General features: G+C 36.8%; 1 protein-coding gene across 12 annotated transcripts in view; it reads right to left on the bottom strand.

Annotated features, from left to right (window-relative positions):
* TTC13 (tetratricopeptide repeat domain 13) overlaps positions 1-19,700 on the bottom strand; it is a 131,796-nt gene that overhangs the window by 16,492 nt on the left and 95,604 nt on the right. For 3 of the 12 annotated variants that reach the window (XM_077168311.1, XM_077168301.1, XM_077168300.1), the window contains exons 19-24: positions 19,087-19,222; positions 16,335-16,414; positions 12,669-12,747; positions 12,449-12,528; positions 10,183-10,252; positions 34-2,793 (exon numbers count right to left, since the gene is read on the bottom strand). In XM_077168311.1, the coding sequence (XP_077024426.1) occupies positions 2,677-2,793; positions 10,183-10,252; positions 12,449-12,528; positions 12,669-12,747; positions 16,335-16,414; positions 19,087-19,222 (562 nt within the window). In that variant the 3' untranslated portion in view covers positions 34-2,676. Of the gene's footprint in view, positions 1-32; positions 2,794-6,017; positions 10,253-12,448; positions 12,529-12,668; positions 12,748-16,334; positions 16,415-19,086; positions 19,223-19,700 lie in introns of those variants that run through there. The other 9 variants (XM_077168305.1, XM_077168304.1, XM_077168303.1 and 6 more) reach the window with 7 other exon arrangements.

Raw genomic sequence — 19,700 nt, forward strand, 5'->3', positions numbered from 1 at the left:
GTGGGACAATGTGATTCCATTTTCCCCCAAATACATTCCTCTTTCTGACGTGTCCACCTTTTTCTATCATATCTATTGCTAGAATTAGTGTTATTACTAAATTGTATGTAATCTTTAAATGATGGCACTGAATACTAAAGGCACAACTTTTTGAGATGCTTTGAAAACCTGATTTCTGAAACACAATGACTTCAGGCCAGAACATTTTTCAAGATCCTGACTTTATGGAAAACATTGAATTAGAACATTGCAAAGTTTTAGAGTACGAGTACTAAATTATTTCCCCAAACTATTTCTTAAAAGTGCCACCTACTCTTTTTAGGCAATCTTTGTTGAATTTATTTAGATGCTGATTCAGGATGTAAATTATGAATTTCTTTTATTCTCCCTTTCAACTAATTGTATTTATTGAACTATGCCAATTAATTTTAAAATTAACTTTGTTCTGATTATAAAAGTAATACAGGTCAATATTTTAAAAGTTTGAAAAATAAGGAAAACATACTATACCTATGTGAACATTTTGCTATTTACACTTCTGACCTTTTCTCTGTGTATAGTATATATATATTTATTATAATAAAAAATATTGCTCTGTAACTTGTCCTTTCACTCAACAATATCATAACCATTTTTACAGTTTTATTAAGTCTGCAACATGATTTTAATAATCAACTAGCATTCCAACATAAGGGGAAACAATTTATTTAACCAAGACCATATTTTTGGACTTTTATAAATGCTGGAAGGTCCTTAGGAAAACTCACTTTTCTTGGAATTGTACCTCCCTCTTCCTCAATGGGTTGTCCAGGGAGTGTTTTGTTCCATGGGATGTTGGCAACAGGGCAGGGACAATCAGAATACTTTACTTAGGAACCTGAAACTGGTACTGAAAAGTCAGTCTCTGGGGAGCAGAAACTGAAGGAGGGAGAGAAAAAATTCTATCCTTCTGAAACACGATCATGAGGGACAGAGAACACAAACATCCTGGCCTCGCTACAACCAGCAAGTTACTTCTCCTTTCCTGAGACCTGGCTGCAGGAAGGACAAGGACAGTCTAGGGTCCTTGTAGGAGATTCTCCCCTTCTGCTTAAGTTAGCTTCAATGGGCTCCTGTTTCTTGCCACCCAAAGAGCTCTAAATTGTAAGGAAGCAAACATTGTGAAGGGTTTTATTACATATTGCAAAACTTTCTCCAGAAATCTAAATGGTAATTTCTTGAATTTTGCTACAGAGGATCTTTACCGGGTATAGTTTTTGCTAGGAAGCAAGTACATTGCTTACTGCATGTGTTATCAAAAGGAAAGAAGAAAGCATATCCATTTGCAAGGCATCAACCGAGACTTAACTTGCATTTACAGGAATGCATGCTATAATCATAGTTGATGTGCGTAGGCACAAGGACAAGGAGTACAAGTAGAATTTTCCTTTTGAGGGGCTGAGGCTATGGTAATTTTCCTGACTTATTTGAAACAGATCCTATAAATTGCAGTAATCCAAGCCCATTAGCAAGGAGGTGGTAGACCTACTGTTCTGTTGCTATCCTGTAAACGCATTTTAGCAACTATGTTTTAAATCCTTATTTCCTGGTAAGTGCAATCTCCAGAGAAGGACTTAAAACACAAAGAAAGTTGAAGCAGATTTCTGCAGAGAGTTTATCTGCATGTTTCTTCTGAAGATTTCAAGGCCCATAACTCACAGTGATGGACTACAGATGTTGTTTCCAAATGGTTCATGAATCCACATACTCAAATCTTCCATGATTTGTCATTAATTTGCCATGTTTTGCTTTTCATGATTTCTAAATAGCCATTTGTTTCTCTTCCCCAGTAGCAGGCGCCCTGATTCTGCACCAAGGCAAAAGTAAACATAGACAAGGGAAGGAAGCTCAATTATCTAATTAGGGTCTGGCTGAACCATACAACTCAGGCTGCTTTTTAGTGTGTGTTATATTTAAATGGGGAAATTTCTCTGTAGCTTTTTAGTCCCTCGGATACCATTCAGGTGACATCTAGTAAGAACCATCCCTATTTTACAAACAGGGAGGCTTACTTGCAGAGACAGGGCATGGCTTGCTCAAAGGTACTAAGTCTGTGGATGCATTCCCCCTGGGCCTTAGGTCTCGTTTATTTCTAATGCTCCAACACAAAATTAAAGGGAATAAATAAAGATCAGAAGGGTTTGTAGGGCATAGACTGAATTGGTGGTGTGTACTTGAGAGGTGGTTTTAATTGAGCCACATCACCAAGCCCTTTTCAAAGAAATATTTCAGGATATTGGTATCCCATGGCACCTCTCAACCCTCTATCATATCTATTTCACTTTATCATACTATTTTTTTAAGGCGGTTGTAGGAGTTGCCTAGTTTCAATCCTAGCTCCACCATTTGATGGCTTTGTGATCTTAAGTACGTTTCTTATTTTCCACTCCATTTTTATATAGGTATTTTTTTTAAAAAAAGAATCCCTACTCTGCATGTCTCACATAAGAAATAATACAGTAAGTGCTTATTACAGTGCCTGGCAAATAGAAAATTCTCAACCAATATGAACAATCATTATTATCACTTATATATTTCCTCAACTATGCATTCCTAGAAGGCAGAGACTATCTTTTTTTTTTTTTAAATTATTATTTAACTCAGTGCCTAGCACTTATGGTGGGTTCTCAATACATGTTAGTTGGTTGAAGGGATGGGATACATACATGAATGAATAAGGAACTGGAGACAGACAGACAAGCAGAGTTCTGTCTCATCTCGTACCCTTTTCTTATGCTGGAGACACTTGTAGAACTGAGAAAGGAATATAGAGAAAGAGGTTTTTACAGAATAAGCTCATTCTCATCTGCTATGTAGACATCATGTCCCTTATCTACCATTTGTTGATCTGAGAATCACCTTTTTGTCATAGTCAAAAACATATTTTTCCTGGACAAAATATTAACTACCTTCATTTATGATGAAGAATTTAGGATGAGTAGTGAGCTATGTAGGGTTTAAGTTGTTGCTTCGTAAGCATGATTCTAGAGGATCTGTTTTCTAATGATACAAATTCCTACAGATACCATAAGCAAAAAGGAATGGTAGAGAAACATATATGAATGGAGAAGTATAAAGAGATCCATGGGCCATATGATCTCAAAACTTAGGGTCAGGGCTACCTCTTGGGAATGGCAAAGGCTGCTAATGACGTCAGGGAGGAGTACATGGAGGGTTTCAACTGCATTGGTGTTGTTTTCTTAAGTCAGGTGAGTTCCTAAGTGTATCATTATTTATACTCTGTGTTTCAAAAATTTCTTAATAAAATGAAAATAACCAAAGATCAGAAACAGTTCAAAAAGAAATATAAATGGCCAAAAAACACATGAAGAGATGCTAAAACTGGAGAGGGAGAGGAAGAGAAGAGGGGGAAGTGAGGGGAGAGGGAGATTTAACAGAAAGAAACCTTAAGCAGACTCCTGGCCCTAAAAATAAAATAGCTCTGCCAACAAACAGGAACCAATTCTGCTGCGGTGGCTTTTCTCTTATTTGTACTTCTGGAAGGTTCAAGAAGTGCAAGGCAATGAATCAAATCCACACTTTGCCTCCAACATTTGGCAAAGGCAGCACTGAAGACAGAGTTAAGTGTTTGTCAATGGGAGCCAAGAAACAAAAAGGGATTTGAAAGACTTTCCAGAGAGTGCTTCTGAGTTCTGCTTTTCTATTCTGAGGTGGGAGGAAAAAAAGGCAAAATTTAGACTGTGAAATTGTTTCTGGCTCTTATATCAATATAGTCAAGTTTGAGGAAAGCAAGAGGCCAGAATTGTATTATTCTGCCATCCAGTTTTTCTGTGATTTTCTCTACTTCTGTCACATGGTATTCAAAGCCCAGAGACTGTTTTATAAAGGCCTTTATCAGAGTAAATGCCTTTATGGTTATATCAACTCATAAAGAAGAGAAACTATTTTAAGCTGAATGATTTTTCTGAAAGAATCTTCTCAGAAGAGCTACTTTGAGAAGATTTAAGAATTTGTAGTTGGCTCGATATACAACAAACCAAAATTTTAGAGCTGGAAGAAACACTGCAGATTAGTTTTGCACTTTTGTTTTTCCAGATATATTAAGGCCAGAGAGACTGAGTTTCTTGATGGAAGGTGGCAGGGTTGCTTTTGGAAGCCAAATCTCTGACTGAACACTTTGTAGCAATTCCTATGCCTTCGGTGGCCCCCCTGCCTCAGGGGATTCCCACCTAAGGAATCTCAGAGGCTTCTCTGCAGGTGACTCGAGGATGTGCTGGTGTTCCCATGCGGGGCACAGGCAATTCCCACTTTGTTCTCCTACCTACATGTGCACCTGAGACACCTACTCTAAGCCTGACCTGGGGGATGGGGTGGCTCGATGTCATTGTCTAGAAGGTATCCTTGCTGTGATTCCCCCAATTCAGGAATCATCCATGAGCCTTAGTAATGAACTTCTTAGTCTTGGACTATGTAGCTAATAAAAAGAAGAGCTATATTCCAGTACACCAATCCAGCAATTTGGAGGTTTGTGTCTTCTGGTCCAGAGTGTATGTTGCATCCTCTAGTCTTCCCCGGTTCCCTTAGCCAGAGGAAGGGAACATTCTTAGACTGTATTAGAATCATCGATTTTGTATTATCTCTCCTATTAGAACCGTGCCTGGTAGGGTTTCTATCTTTCTCAACTATAGCTCCAGCATCTAGGACAGTGTTTGGCCTCGAGGAGTTGCTGGGGCCAAAGGATGCTTGACTGGATCTGGGATGAGGGTGCCCCGTGGGCCAAAACGGGATATGAATTTTACACTCACCCAGATAAAAGGCCACTTATAGTGAGGGTGACCCTGTAAATTATCATCCAAACCAGGGTGCTTTTGAGTGAAAAGGGGCATTGTTAATAATCCTAGTGGGGATAACATGTATAAATTGGAGATATCCTGAGTAAACTGGGGTGTAGGTCATCCTCCTTGCTCCCTAGGTTTGAAAAGACTTACCTCTGGAACTGAAGTATGCACAATAAAAAGAAGTAAATGCATCAACATGAAACAAGGAGGGAGTTGTTGAACAAAGTAAAACAACTAAGCTCTATCTGTGTATAGGACAACTATGGGATTGTCAGCCCAGAAACTGGCCACCCTTTTTATTGCTGCTACAAGTTTATCATATGATGCCACCCTATGGCTACTGTTAACTGGTCTAAGTAGTTACCTATGCTGGTCCAATCAGAGTCCTTGTCCCGAAATTCAAGAACCAGAACTGACAAGGAGGGTCTGTCCTCGCACCCACCAAGTGGGGTCTGCAGATGGAGAGGAGTAGAAGTGAGAGACAAAGCTGTCCTCTGATGTTTGAGTCCCTGTTCCCAGTTATTCCCAAGGCCAGGCTGTGTTTTCATGCTTGGGTGCTATGAGATACCCAATGTCTTAATAATGCAGCCTGCTTTCAGACCAACAACTTAAATTTTCAGGGCCTGGCAAGAGTACAAATGGAAGCCCACGTATCACAGGTCTAAATATCGGGAAATTATAAATCTAATGTAAGATAAAATATGTTTTGTTCTACCTTAACAAATATACCTTCATTAAAAAAATGGATACATCTGTGGAAAGCTATGGGTTATATATACCCGAAAGACGGCAAAATATCAAAGCAACTGAATTTAATCATTTTTACACATGTCTGGGTGCTATCTGGATAGGCTGTGATGTTTAAGTAAAAGATACACATGATTCATAAATCATATCTATTCCACAAAAACTCAAGAGTCAGAATGTAGAATATAGGTTACCAGGAGCCGGGGTAGGGGCAAGGAGTGGGGAGTTAATGCTTAAATTGTAGAGTTTCTGTTTGGGTTGATTGTAAACTTTTGAAAATGAGCGATGGTGATGGTAGCACAAAATTGTGACTGTATTTAATAGCACTGAATTATATATGTGAATGTGGTCAAAAAGGGAAACTTAAGGTTGTATATGTTACTTAAATAAAAAATTTTTAAAAATCAGGACTTTACAACACAGTGACTCCTATTGTAAAAAAAAAATTCCTATTTTAACCACTTTCAAGTGTTAATTACATTCACAGTATTTTGCTACCATCAGCAATAGCCATTATGAAATATATTTTGAGGTAGACTTGAAGGGATGTGATGATGGGGTGGTGATTTGGAAAATAGGGGACAGTACAGAATCAAGGATGCCACCTAGGTTTGAGGCTTGAGCCACTGGGAGGGAAGAGTGCACTTACTTGACATAGGCTAAGTCTGGAGGGAGGAACAGACTTTGGGGAAAGGGACTCCATTTTGGGCATCTTATAGTATGTTCACAAGTACGATCAGGTCTCGCTGGTCTGGAACACATTGGGTTTCTTTAGGGAACCTTGCTGATCTCTGCTCTGATCTGTATGTTGACTTTATAAATCTCTTATATCCTTATTTCCAAATTATCAGAGTGTAATTATTGGAGAGTTGGAGGAAGTCAGTTTCTTGTCCCTCATATACTTTCTACACTGAAGAGGTTCTATACAAAAACATTCCTAGTTTACATTTGAACTAGAGGATTTTCTTTAAGTTTAGTCTTTTGAACCTTTGAACATCTTGATTCACAGGAACAACTTTGTAATTGCTTAGCTACTAAGGCAAGTCTGTGACATCAAGTACTAATATTTTAAAATTACTATCAGAGAACATCATTTAGAATTATTTCTACGGAAAAATGTATTCTAAAGTGTAACTTGGAAATTTCTAGGCTGTGCTGTCCAATAGAAAAGTCATTAGCTACATGTGGTTACTTTAAATTAATTAAAATTAAAAATTCAATTCATGCGCTCAGTAGCCACATGTGGCTAATGGCTACACTTTGGACAGTGCAGATCTAGAACATTCCCCACCACTGAGGAAGGCGCTGCTGGATAGCATTAACTGTAAGGTGTCTGACAAAGAAAAGAGCTCGGTGAGTGTGGCGGGAGTAGATAGATGAGGGGAAAGGTAGTGAGAGATGAGGTTGGAGAAACAGAGAGTCCATGCCACACAGGCTATAGCAAGGAGACTGAAGTTTACTTGAGGGCAATAAGCTGTGAAGGCAGCAAGACCATCCAGAAGACTACTGAAGTCGTCCAAGAGCTACTATAGTGGACTAGGGAAGTAGCAATGAGGATGTAGAAAAGTGGAGGGATGGAAATGGGTGCTAGTTTAAAAGGAGGGAAAAAGGAGTGGACCTGTTGATCAACTGCCTATGGGCTAAAGGGAAAGAGCTGCATCCTGGGTGAGATTCTCTTGGAATATTCCAAGGTTCCCTTCTCACACACATTTCAAATTCTTCAGGGGGTAAGGAACTCCAAGACCACAAAGTGGTAGGTAAGTGATTTAGCTGAAGGATTTCTAATCATAATAAGTAATGAATGAGAACCAAAATGCTTACATATAATTAGACAAACCTGAAAAGCACTGGGAATATGGCTGCTCATACTTTCATCGGACCTTGGCAGAAAAGTCCCTGCAGAGTTGGAGGGAGAGTCGGCTGAGGGTCTCACAGACACAGATTTCATGATTTTTATGCCATGAAGCCAAAAGGATAAGGGTAAATATCATCTGTATGATTTTTCTATAAACCTACAACTTCTCTAATAACTTTTTTTTAAAGGGACAAACAGCTATCTTATCTCCTCAAAATTATAAACAGAAAAAAAGAATAAAAGAAAACCTAACTCTAATTTTTAAGAAAGAGATATGTTAAAAACAAACAAACAAACAAAAAACCTGAAACAGAGGACAACTTGTATCATGGAGCTCTGGTTGATTTTTCTTTTTTGGGGTAGGTGGTGCATGGTCCAGGAATTGAACCCAGGTCTTCCACATGGAAGGCGAGCATTCTACCACTGAACCACCCGTGCACCCTCTGGTTGATTTTTAAGTACATTTCACAATTTAACAGAAGATGCAATGAGAGAACCTTAAAAATGATATAAAAATTTCAGGTGGGCCACAGTGGCTCAGTGGTAGAGTTCTTGCCTGCCATGCCAGATACCTGGGTTCGATTCCTGGTGCCTGCCCATGTTAAAAAAAAAAAAAAAAAAACGCATTACATATTTTCATGACCTTCTTGAGACAAGAGCTCTCAAGGACGGGGACTAGAACACCAAAGGAGAAAAACTCTCTGCCACCAAACAAAACAGCCCATAATGGGGCTCATACCACATTCATACCACATTCAATTTGGTCCTAGTATTTAGGGACCTAGGGCAGAAGATGGAATGTTTTCCTAGAACATCTTCCAATTACAGAATTCAGCATATTATTTTCCAGTATTTCCAAAGTTGTGATAATTATATAACTTGCATGAGAAAAAATCAGGCTATTTAAATAAAAACTGAAACAGTAATTTAGAGTTGGCAAACTAAGTTTTAAGAAAGATATTCTAATTATGGGGTTTAGATACATTCTATTTATTTTAGAAAAGTCAGTTAATTTATTTGGGCTATTTTCCTGGTTGAAAAATAGGTGTCTCACAATCAAAAATCTTAAAGAGATGGTGTTAAAGTCTGATAAAATGGAAGGATTTTGATCTTGAGATAAAAGCAAAAAGAGGGAAAGGTTTCAAATCCATTCATTCTCCTATGTTTAATCTCTGCAATCCTGTAGAGCATACCTGAAAGCAGCAACTTTTTGGTTTTGAATGACTTCAGGAGGACGAATATGACCAAAAGAGCATGAAGTTAAAAGTGCAAAGAAAAGAGACAGATATATGGAGATTTCACTTGGTAAAGTGTTGTCCGAGTCTTGAGGAGAGCTGAGAATTCAATCCCTGGTTCCCCAACCCTGTGGCGGTGCAGCCAGGCCATGGAGTCGGAGAGTGTGGGCTTGACAGCCCAGCACCGCCCATTAAACCGCAAGTGGGCTAGGGAAAGAAATTGCCCTCCCAGAGTCTCAGCTTTCTCCCTGGAAATAAAGACACATTGCTTTCTTGTTGCAGGACTAGGATCTGGATAAAATTAATCTGTGGATGTGATATTTGTTTATAAAATAAGGTGTGCCTAGCAATTTATATCACTATCCTCTTTCCCTTCAGTTGTTACCCAGACCAGACAGATATGAACCTGAACACTTCCCTGTGGCTGTTTCAAAGCACACCAGTGCCCCAAACAGCATCTGTCCAAAGGCAAGTCCAATAAATACTGGGAATTGGTCAAATGTGCCACATTTTACCAAGACTTACTCAGCACTATTTAAATCACTCATGAGCACAGAATCTCCTAGGAGACACTGTTATGTTACAGGAGACACTGTTATGTTACTCCTGTACAAAATTTTGAAGAAAAAGCCTAAATAATAGAAAGCTGTAAACAGTTTAACTCCTTAACAAAATCAAAGAATTAAAAAATTAAAGTGTGTTAGAAATGACAGCATTTTAATTAACTAATTTTACTTTTTCATTGTCGTGTATCCTGACTGAAAAAAAAATCAGTAATTTTCTGAATGGTCACATACCCGAAAGTGAAACTAGTTCATAGAATAAAAACATACATAATTCACTAAAAACTGGTGATTTATAGCAGTCACCATTGTTACTTTTTTCCCCTGAAAATGAGAAAAGCTCTTGATTCCTTAATTCAGTGTTTGGGTCTTTGGCAAATACTGTCTACATTATATAAAATAAGCACTCCTGGCTGTGTGAATTCTGTGGCACATATTAATGGTGCATGAATCTTCCATAATTAACTAAAAGATCTCATCTGTGAAGAATTCATGCGTCAAAAAAAAAGATACTTTGAAAAATAACCAAATGTTTAAAGTAAGGAAAACACTCCTGTTGTTGGTTCTGTTAATTTTAATTATTAATTTTTGGTCTTTGAAGTAAACTTTTTTTGCTGTAAGGGAGTAGTCATATGACTTTAAAGTGGAAGCCAACAGGACACTGGCCAATACATACACTTTTCCCTACCAGACATAGAGTTTTTTCTTTCAAAAAACCCTCTCTCATGATTTTTGACATGGTTCAGAAAAATAAAGGAAATGATTTCAAGTATTCAATTCCTATCAAAAATTGGTATCAAAAGTAATAAAGGCCCTAATTTCTTTACAATTCCATGTTTTAAAAAATAACTTAAGAAGCAAGAGGTCCTGGTCCTTTACTTATAAATACTACGGCGTAATCAGAGTTTCTTAAGACATCGTGGAGAAGAATCTGTGTTTAGCACCTCAATCATTGATCTTAACGTCGAAAACGTCTCTGATACTGATGGAAGAATCTTGTAAGAAGGAGAAATACTGAAACAAACAAACAAACAAAAAAGAGTGGATATGAAAATTAACAAAATTTTCTTAAAAAGGTAAAGCTTATGTTATATATATTCTCACTGCTTTATTCATTTTCCAATACCCCGTATGCATAGTATATCAGACAATATTAGAAAAGTAGGGAAGAGCTGTCACCAGAACAAATCCCTTCTAAAGCATGTACTGGCCTATCAATAGGTTCAAGTTATAACCTGATTGGAAACTGAGCCAGAGTGTTTGGGGAAAGAAAAACTCGCTGATTTTTGCAGTGACCATGTACTACATACATGTCCCTGTTTGATAGTGTAAAACATACTTGACTCTGAATCGGAAGACACAGGTTCTAGTTCTATCTTTGTTCCTTACTAGCTTTAGTCACTTCTCTAAGACCTCCACTTCTCTTATTTGTAAAAATAGGGACAGTATACCTCACAGTTATCATGAGTAAGATAATATACGTCAAAGTACTTCGTGAAATGTTAACTGTATAACATAGTGTTCTTAGTCTTAAAGAACTGTTGAGAGATTAACCTTTTAAAATTATGTAAGAAAAAGAAGCAACGTCTTTGACCTTATGGTCATTTTACTAAAAAAAAAAAAAGTACAAACTAGTAAACCTGAAAGAAGAATGTGATAGGACAAGATATAACTGTTAGAACTCTTAATCACAAAGCTAAATGTAATACTTATAAATTGAGCAACAATGGACAACAGACATGAATTTCTTGGTTTTAAACAGAAAACAAATTACCCATCAATTGTAAGATGGTTGCTATGGCAGATAGATTTGAAAGGCGTAACTGTAGGTGCTTAGGGTGTAAAAAACAATAGAGGAGCAAGAATTAGTAAGGTCAGATATTAAGACCTGCTGAAATTTACTATTAAAGCATTAGTAAGTTTAATTCACATGATTCTATTCCTGTGCTTCTGGGAACAAGAGCTAGGAAATATCACAGACTGCTAGATCCCTCCCACGATAACAATCAGAAATAATTACCAGCTAGCATTTACTGACTTTCATGCATTTCTCACCTAAATTACAATAAAGTACCACTGTCTCAAAATCTAGAGTATAAAAAACCACACAGAGGGCTAAGTGTTACCACTCAGTAAGTCTGAAATGGGTTCAACTTATAGTCTCAAATTCATTACTGAATACTGACCCTAAGAGTTTGGGTGAAAGGTAAATTAGTCAAGGGAAAGGAATATCTGATTATATAAATAAGACATTTATTCTTTCACAATTATTCCCTTATTATTGTTTATTCTGTGTTCATAATGTCACCCTTCAAAGAGTCCTATATGACAGCAAACATTTTAACCCTGACAAAGTGGATTAAACTCACTGTGTAATAACAAGTTCTAAAGTTGAATACAATAATTCCATTTCCAGGTAGTTCCAAAAGTTATAGGAAGCTCTTTTGTTTCCTCTTCAGTTGTAATATACTTTTTTTTTTTTGGTCTTTATTACTAATGTGCCATACACTGGATAAAGGGAGCATCAGTCACAAGGTTTTCACAACCACACGGTAACACTGTAAAAGCTCTATAGTTATACAATCATCATCAAGAATTAGGCTACTGGATTACAGTTCAACAGCTTCAGGTATTTCCTTCTAGCTATTCCAATACACTAGAGACTAAAAAGGAATATCTATATACTGAAGAAGAGTCATGCCCACAATGACTTCTCAACTCTATTTGAAATCTCTTAGTCACTGAAACTTTATTTTGTTCCATTTCTCTTCCCTCTTTTGGTCAAGAAGGCTTTCTCAATCCCATGATGCCAGGGCCAGACTCATCCCTGGGAGTCATGTCCCACATAGAGGGGACAGTAGTATGTTTATTTGCAGAGTTGGCTTAGAGGGAGAGGCCACATCTGAGGAACAAAAGAGGTTCTCTGGGGGTGACTCTTAGACATAATTATAAGTAGGCTTAGTTTCTCCTTTGCAGGAATAAGTTTCGATAGGGGCAAATCCCAAGATCAAGGGCTTGGCTTATTAAATTGGTAGTCCCTAATGCGTGAGAGAATATCAAGAATTCCCCAGGTGGGGAAGTTGAATGTTTCCACATTTCCCAACAATCCCTCAAGGGGACTTTGCAAATAGTTTTTTATTTTCTGTCCACAATACTCTAGGATGTACCAGGGTATATAATATACTTTTGTCCACCCAATCAAGCAGTTACCTTTTCAAGTTCATCCAGCTTTTGGCTATTTTGCTAAAGGCCTCTGAACCAGGGGCTGTCATTGCTTCAAAGTCAACTAACTGAAAAAGAGAGACATTTAGGGATGTGATTAAATATGTAGGAGAAAGACTCAGCTTGAAATTCATGCATCTTAAAATAAAAATCCACAGACTGAGATTTAACATACAATTAACCATTTTCCTTCCCAACTCCAACATACCTTCCCTTTGGGAATTTTTCCTGCTACTTCTTTTCCACTTGCCATCAATGCTCCCACGATCACTGAATAAGCTATTACACTATTGAGATAAAGGACAATTATTAATCAGTTTTATTCTATAAATAGATACCATATATAAAGTCACCATGTATTTTCCATCATAAAAGATAAGATTTTATTTCTTTTAAGAATTCTTTTAACACTAAAAAGAAGAATATTTTATTTTTTAAAAAGTCTACTAATTTACTAAGGGTAAATATGGCCAAAAGTGTTTTTCTGTTTATTGTGGTTTTCTTCCCACTTGTTTTTTCTCTTGTAGTGAAATGTGTGCCCATAGCAGTTTCATGAGGTGTGGCTTTAAAAATGCATATATACAATATACTCTGTAAATATAAATATCTCAATCTTATTTTTTAAAGCACTAAAAACTTTGGTCCCCAAAGAAGAAGAGTGGGACACATTGTCAGAATGTGCTAACAGATTAATATGCTATATAAATTTTCTTCTTGATATATATAATAGACGTAGCAGTGAAAAACTTGGCTGGTTTTGGCAACTTCTAAATCTGTGGAATTTCCTGTGATAAGGAGTATCTTTAATTCTAGGTGGGCCCAGGACTATATCTAATAGTTAGAGTGGGGTGAGCCACACTTGTAGCCTTAGCATGGGTCTGGCCACACCAGAAAAACCAACCAAGTAACTAGGGGACTAGGGGTTTGAGTCAAGTCATATCAGCCAGCCTCTCTGATTTCTGGGAGGGAAGGCATGTTGGGGATTAAGTTCAACCACATGGACATAAATTCCATCAATCATGCCTAGGATAATTGAATTCCATATGAACCTAGGAAACTTGCTCAGCTGAGCTTCCATGATTGAGAAAATACATGGCTACTGTGCCAGGAGAGGACACGAAATCTTGTGTTTCTATGTAGCTCTTCTTTGGCTGCTTGTTATTTGTATCCTTTTACTATACTACAACTATAATCCTAGTACAAAGGCTTCAGTGAGTTCTGAGAGTCACTCTAATGAATCCCTGAATTCACGGAGAGGGTGGGGACCCCTGGATGTGCAGATGGTTGGTCAGAAGGGCTGGTGGGCTGAGCCCCTGAACTTCAGACAGCTTGAAGAGCAGAGCATTGCCCTAAATCTTTGAAGTCTGATCTAACACTGTGTAGTCAGAATAGGACTATATTCTATCCCATAAACTATTAAACTTCAGTTTTTGTAGTAGCTGATTGAATTTTTCATATCCTATACAATGGGTTATTATTTTGATGTATTTATTACACACATTTGTGTACTTGTGTAAAGCACTAGAGATACAAAAATCAATTAAGAGCAAGCTATTGTTTTTGAGAATATGCAGCCTAGGAGGGAGAAAAGACAACAGAGTGCTTCCAGAGAAAGCTTCAGAGTGCAATGGGGGATACAAAGAAAGTGAATAATGCCCAGGGGTGGTGTACCAAGTGAGGCTTTACAGAGGCTACGGACAGCTAAGCTGCATTTCAGGGGACAGGGTAGGACAGAAGGAGGGAGGGAAACAGAAGAAGGCAGGGAAACATGGCTGAAACAGGGAAAAGCATGTGCACTAGAAACGGAATTATGAAAAACGCCATGGAAGTGTGGTGGACTGTGCAAACAGAAAGAACCAGAAGAAATTTCACATGGATAGAGAAAAGGGCAGGCAGAGAGAGGTGATTAGGCTGTGAACTAAACCAGGGCCCTAAGTTTGGACTTGAGCCAATAAGTACTGGCAAGGTCCTAGAGACAAGTTTAAGCACATTTGCATTTTACAGAAATAAGGGGTGGTTTGGAGGAGGATAGACAGTAGAAGCAGATAGTAGAAGGAGGGAGACTAGTTAGAAAAGTTAAGGCAAGAGATGATAAGGGTCTGAATTATGGGAGTAGCTGTGAGGACAAGAAAGAAAACAGAGATTTAGGAGGCTGTGCCGGTCTGAATCTGTGGTGGACCCCAGAAAAGCCATGCCCTTTAACCCTCATTCAATATTGCTGGGTGGGAGCATTTTGATTGTTTCCACGAAGATGTGACCCACCCAATTGTGAGTGGTAACTTTTGATTAGATGATTTCCATGGAGGTGTGTCTCCACCCACTGAAGGTGAAATTGCTTACTGGAATCCTTTAAAAGAGGAAACATTTTGGAGACAGTCCTTTTTTTGGTAGAGCCACGTGAAAGCCAGCAGGCACTGCCATGTTTGCCATGTGCCCTTCCAGCTGAGAGAGAAATGTTGAATGTCATCGGCCTTCTTGAAACAAGGATATCTTTCCCGGATGCCTTAAATTGGATATTTCTATAGATTCGTTTTAATTGGGACATTTTCTCGGCCTCAGAACTGTAAACTAGCAACTTATTAAATTCCCCTTTTTAAAAGTCATTCTGTTTCTTGTATATTGCATTCCGGCAGCTAGCAAACTAGAACAGAGGCAGAATCAACAGGCTTTAAGGACTGAAGAGATGTAGGGAAAAGAGGGAAAGAGTCAAAGGTGATGGGAGTTTTACTCCCTTCATACATCACACAGGAGCCAAGAAAGCTGCTGCGAAAACAGATGACAAAATGCAGCATGTTTTGCACAGTGCCTTCACTGGTGGTTGATACTAGATAGTATGTATAGGTCTTAGCACATCATCTGTTCAGTCGCCACAACTAATAATAATATGCCAATAACATAATATTTATGTTCCTATTTTGTTTCAATGCCTTTTCAATATTGTAACAAAATTTACTACCACATTTAGGGGAATTTTACTTTCCAAAGCATTAATTAAAGATACAGACATTCAAGCATATTATTTTAGCCAAAACATCTCAAATATGTGCTAGCAACAGCAAAAGGTCATTTATGGGATTTACTGCACACTGTACAGGGTAAAAGAAAGTAAAAACAAAACTCTACAGATACATCTCGTTTAACCTAAAAACAAAAACAAAAAACTCTAATTGCATACATTAGTCTTTCTACTTGAAAGACTCTATTTAAAATAAAAAAATATTAAGAATATTAATAAAATAAATTATCTTAATAAAATTAATATTAATTTCATTAATAAAATATTAATATTAATAATTAATATTAATTAATTATATTAATATTTAATATTAATTAATTATATTAATATTTAATATTAATGTTAATTAATATTAATATTTTAATATTAATAAAAATAGAGAAAGACTCTATTTAAAATAAAAAAAATATTAAGGAATGGTTGGTGAACAAAAAGCATATAACATTAGGGATGGGGTCAATTAAAGGGCATGGTGGGGCAGGGTAGGTTGGAGTAGGGGTAAGAAGGGCCTGGCAAATATAAAAAATTAAAATACACTGTGACTGCAATGCATGGCATACAGTAAGCCTTCAACAAATTTTTGCTAAATGAATGAATCCCTAGCCTATTAAGCTGTATTAGAACTACTAAATTATATTAAATTAAATTAGCATACTATATTAGAACTATCTTTTAAAAGTTTTTTATGCTGTGGTAGATTAAGGCACTCATTTTTGTGTGTATATTTTGAGGGGAAAAATTAGAAGTCATCTTGCCATTGTTCTGTGTACTTTTCTATATACATCCACAACAGGCAGTACAAGCAAATAAGAACATAGTTTCTAATTTAAAAATTTAATTGTAGAATATATCACTCACCTGGATCCTCGAGAGAGTGGCATTAAATTATAAAAGTAATAAACTAAGGATAAAATTAAGTTGCAAACAGCATCAGCCTCCTAGAAAAAAAGACACACACTCATGAGAACTTAAAAACAAATTTTGATGAGGCAACAAGATATAAAAGAATCATATATATCAGGAAAAAGATTGCTTCATTCCTTCCCTATAAGGATCTATTTTTTCACTTTCTTGAATATTTTACACTTCTATATCATTCTTTAAATGAAAGAATAGATAAACAGTTCAATTTAGAGCAATATTTCCCAAGTTGTTTTTTGAAACTATAACTTCTTCTGATAAACAAATATTTCAGTCTCCTTTTATGTTATTTGAATGTCAAAATATATATTGTGATTAAAATAAAACAAAGCACTTATTAATACCAAATATTCTGCTCTCTCAAACTACATATATTCCTACTCCAAAAGACTCCTATTAAACCCCCCCACTCCACACTGGTATTTACATGACAAATAAGCTTAATTATACGTATAAACTTAGATGACTCAGTTATATGTATGAACTAATTAAATGTCAGAAAAATAAAGCAACTTCCAAAGGACTACAAGCATCCACTTGAGAACACAGAGGTGAACATGATGTCTCCAAGGAGCTCCCACACTAGCGGGCATAGGCAACCAAGGGGAGGGGGGACGGACTAGGAAAGGGCCACTAAGTGGAAAATACTCATAACTTCAGTCTGCATTCAATGCCAAATGAAATGCATCATCTGATTTAAATTCAAAAGCTCATTACAAACCTATGATCAAAAGCAACAACCACAACAGACAGGAAGGAAACGGAAGATAGATGTGAAGCACAGGCTATTTTCATTATGGACCAACTTTTCATTTAAACCTTGGCAAGGCCCAAAGTTATGATAATGTAGCATAGCTTCTAACTATATAAATTTATCATACTCCCCACACCCCTATTACTACGGTTATTAAACATGGGAATTTTTCCTATATGAATATTTAACAAAATTTTTATAGGTCAATTAAAACTGACTTCAAATGTCAGACACAAAAAGACATATTATCATTCCTCAATCATATGGACTAACTATAAGAGAAAAACTTGGTGAACTGAAGTCGAGAACATGGTTTGTCAGGGTGGGGCCTGTTGTAAAGAGTCCTAGATTGTAAGCTCTTAACAGCAGTCACATATATTCAGGACTTGTAACCGTTATTTCTAAATTCTGAGATAAGGAGCTGTTTACTTATAATCTGGTAGTTCCCAGAAAGTTTGGGTATTTATGTGACACCTGAGACTCAGAGTTAGAGCTCTGAAGGTATGAAAATCAGCAGTCCCCATACAGGAATCGTTTAAAAAGTTGAAAAAGTGTTCAGACTTCGAGTAGAGATATTAATGAAGCTGATCTGGATAGGACTAAGGTATATCAGAATACAGGGTAAAGGATGACATTGTCTATACTTTAAAACTCCAATTTCTTTGTAAGACTAAAGGGAGAGAGGTTTATTTGGAGCAAAGTTTATATTTTGGATAGTGCATTTTCTAATTTAACTTGTATGGTTAGATTATTTGAACACTATAAATATATGGGATCTTGAAAAGGGTGTGAGATTTTGTTGGTTTGCCCAGGTTAGTGTGATGCCCCGATATATCGCAGAGTAATTTGGGCAGTGAATAAAGAAGTATTTGCAGAGTCCCCTTGGGGGACTGGGCAGATGGAAGTTAATATTCAACTTTCCGATTTGGAGAATTTCTGATATTCTTGCAAGCAGTGGGGACAATCAAATCAATAGGCCAAGTTCTCAATCTTGGCATTCGCCCCTATGAAACTTAGTTATGTAAAGGATAGGCTAAACCTACTTAAAATTAGGCCTGAGAGTCACCCCCAGAGAACCTCTTTTGTTGCTCAGATGTGGCTTCTCTCTCTAAGCCAGCTTGGCAGGTGAACTCACTGCCCTCCCTCCTACATGGGACATGACCCCCAGGGGTGTAAATCTCCCTGGCAACATGGGACAGAACTCCTGGGATGAGCTGGGACCTTCTCAATCACGGGATTGAGAAAGACTTCTTGACCAAAAGAGCAAAGAGAGAAATGAGACAAAATAAAGTTCCAGTGGCTGAGAGATTGTAAACAGAGTTAGAGGTTATCCTAGAGCTTATTCTTATGCATTATACAGATATCCCTTTTTAGTTTATAGTGTATTGGCATGGCTGGAAGGAAGTGCCTGAAACTGTTGAGCTGTGTTCCAGTACCGTAGATTCTTGAAAACGACTGTATAAACATACAACTTTTACAATGTGACTGTGTGATTGTGAAATCTTGTGTCTGAGGCTCCTTTTATCCAGGGTAAGGCCAGATGAATAAAAAAATACAGATATAAATAAATAAATAATAGGGGAAACAAAGGGTAAAATAAATTGGGTAGATTGAAATACTAGTGGTCAATGAGAAGGAGGGTTAAGGGGTATGGTACAAATGTGTTCTTTCTTTTTATTTCTTTTTCTGGAGTGATGCAAATGTTCGAAGAAATGATCATGGTGATGAATACACAACTATGTGATGATATTGTGAGCCACTGATTGTACACCATGTATGGAATGTATGTGTGTGGAGACTACTCAACAAAAATATTTTTTAAAAAAACTGATTTCAAGCATAAGATAAATAATCATAATGAAAGGGCAGAGATTTTAAAAATTTTCCAAAAATCACAGGAAGAGGGGATTAAAATGGAAACAAATGAAAACCTACCCCAAATTCTGATGAAAGAATCAATATTTTTCCTTTTGCTGTCAGGTCTTTATAAAGTGCATCTATTTCAGCATGATATAATTGTGTTCTTTCTTCTGTGGTTTGAGTTTCCACAGAAAATAGAATATTGCCAACTCTAAAAATACAAGAATGTGTGTAAAGGCATATATTACATATACTTCATAGAGCCAAATATAGACAGTAAAAAAAAATGAAACAAATAGCATGCTGGTGTGACACTATGATATTTAGTCCCATAAACATATTTAAGACTATACCTTTCTAACTATAGACAGAATGTTTCATAAGTATGCATTTTCTTCATAAAATGCGATATAAAGGCTAAATATCATCTTGCTCACTCTAGCTATATGTATTTATTATATGAGCTTAAGCTAATACAGAGGAAAACAACTATCCATAGTAAAGAATTTAAATGGTTAGTAATATTTTAACAGATAGCTACCCTATTATGACTGCAAATTAGGAACAAGAACTGTTATGAAGTTCAGAGAATTCACCGCTGTTTTTTCTAATAAGCTTTTGTTTCATGTTATAGCTCCAAGCAAGATATTTAGTTCTATCTTATACCTTATATATATGGAACATATAAA

The sequence above is a fragment of the Tamandua tetradactyla genome, chromosome 7, assembly GCF_023851605.1.
Source record: "Tamandua tetradactyla isolate mTamTet1 chromosome 7, mTamTet1.pri, whole genome shotgun sequence".
NCBI classification, from domain to species: domain Eukaryota; kingdom Metazoa; phylum Chordata; class Mammalia; order Pilosa; family Myrmecophagidae; genus Tamandua; species Tamandua tetradactyla.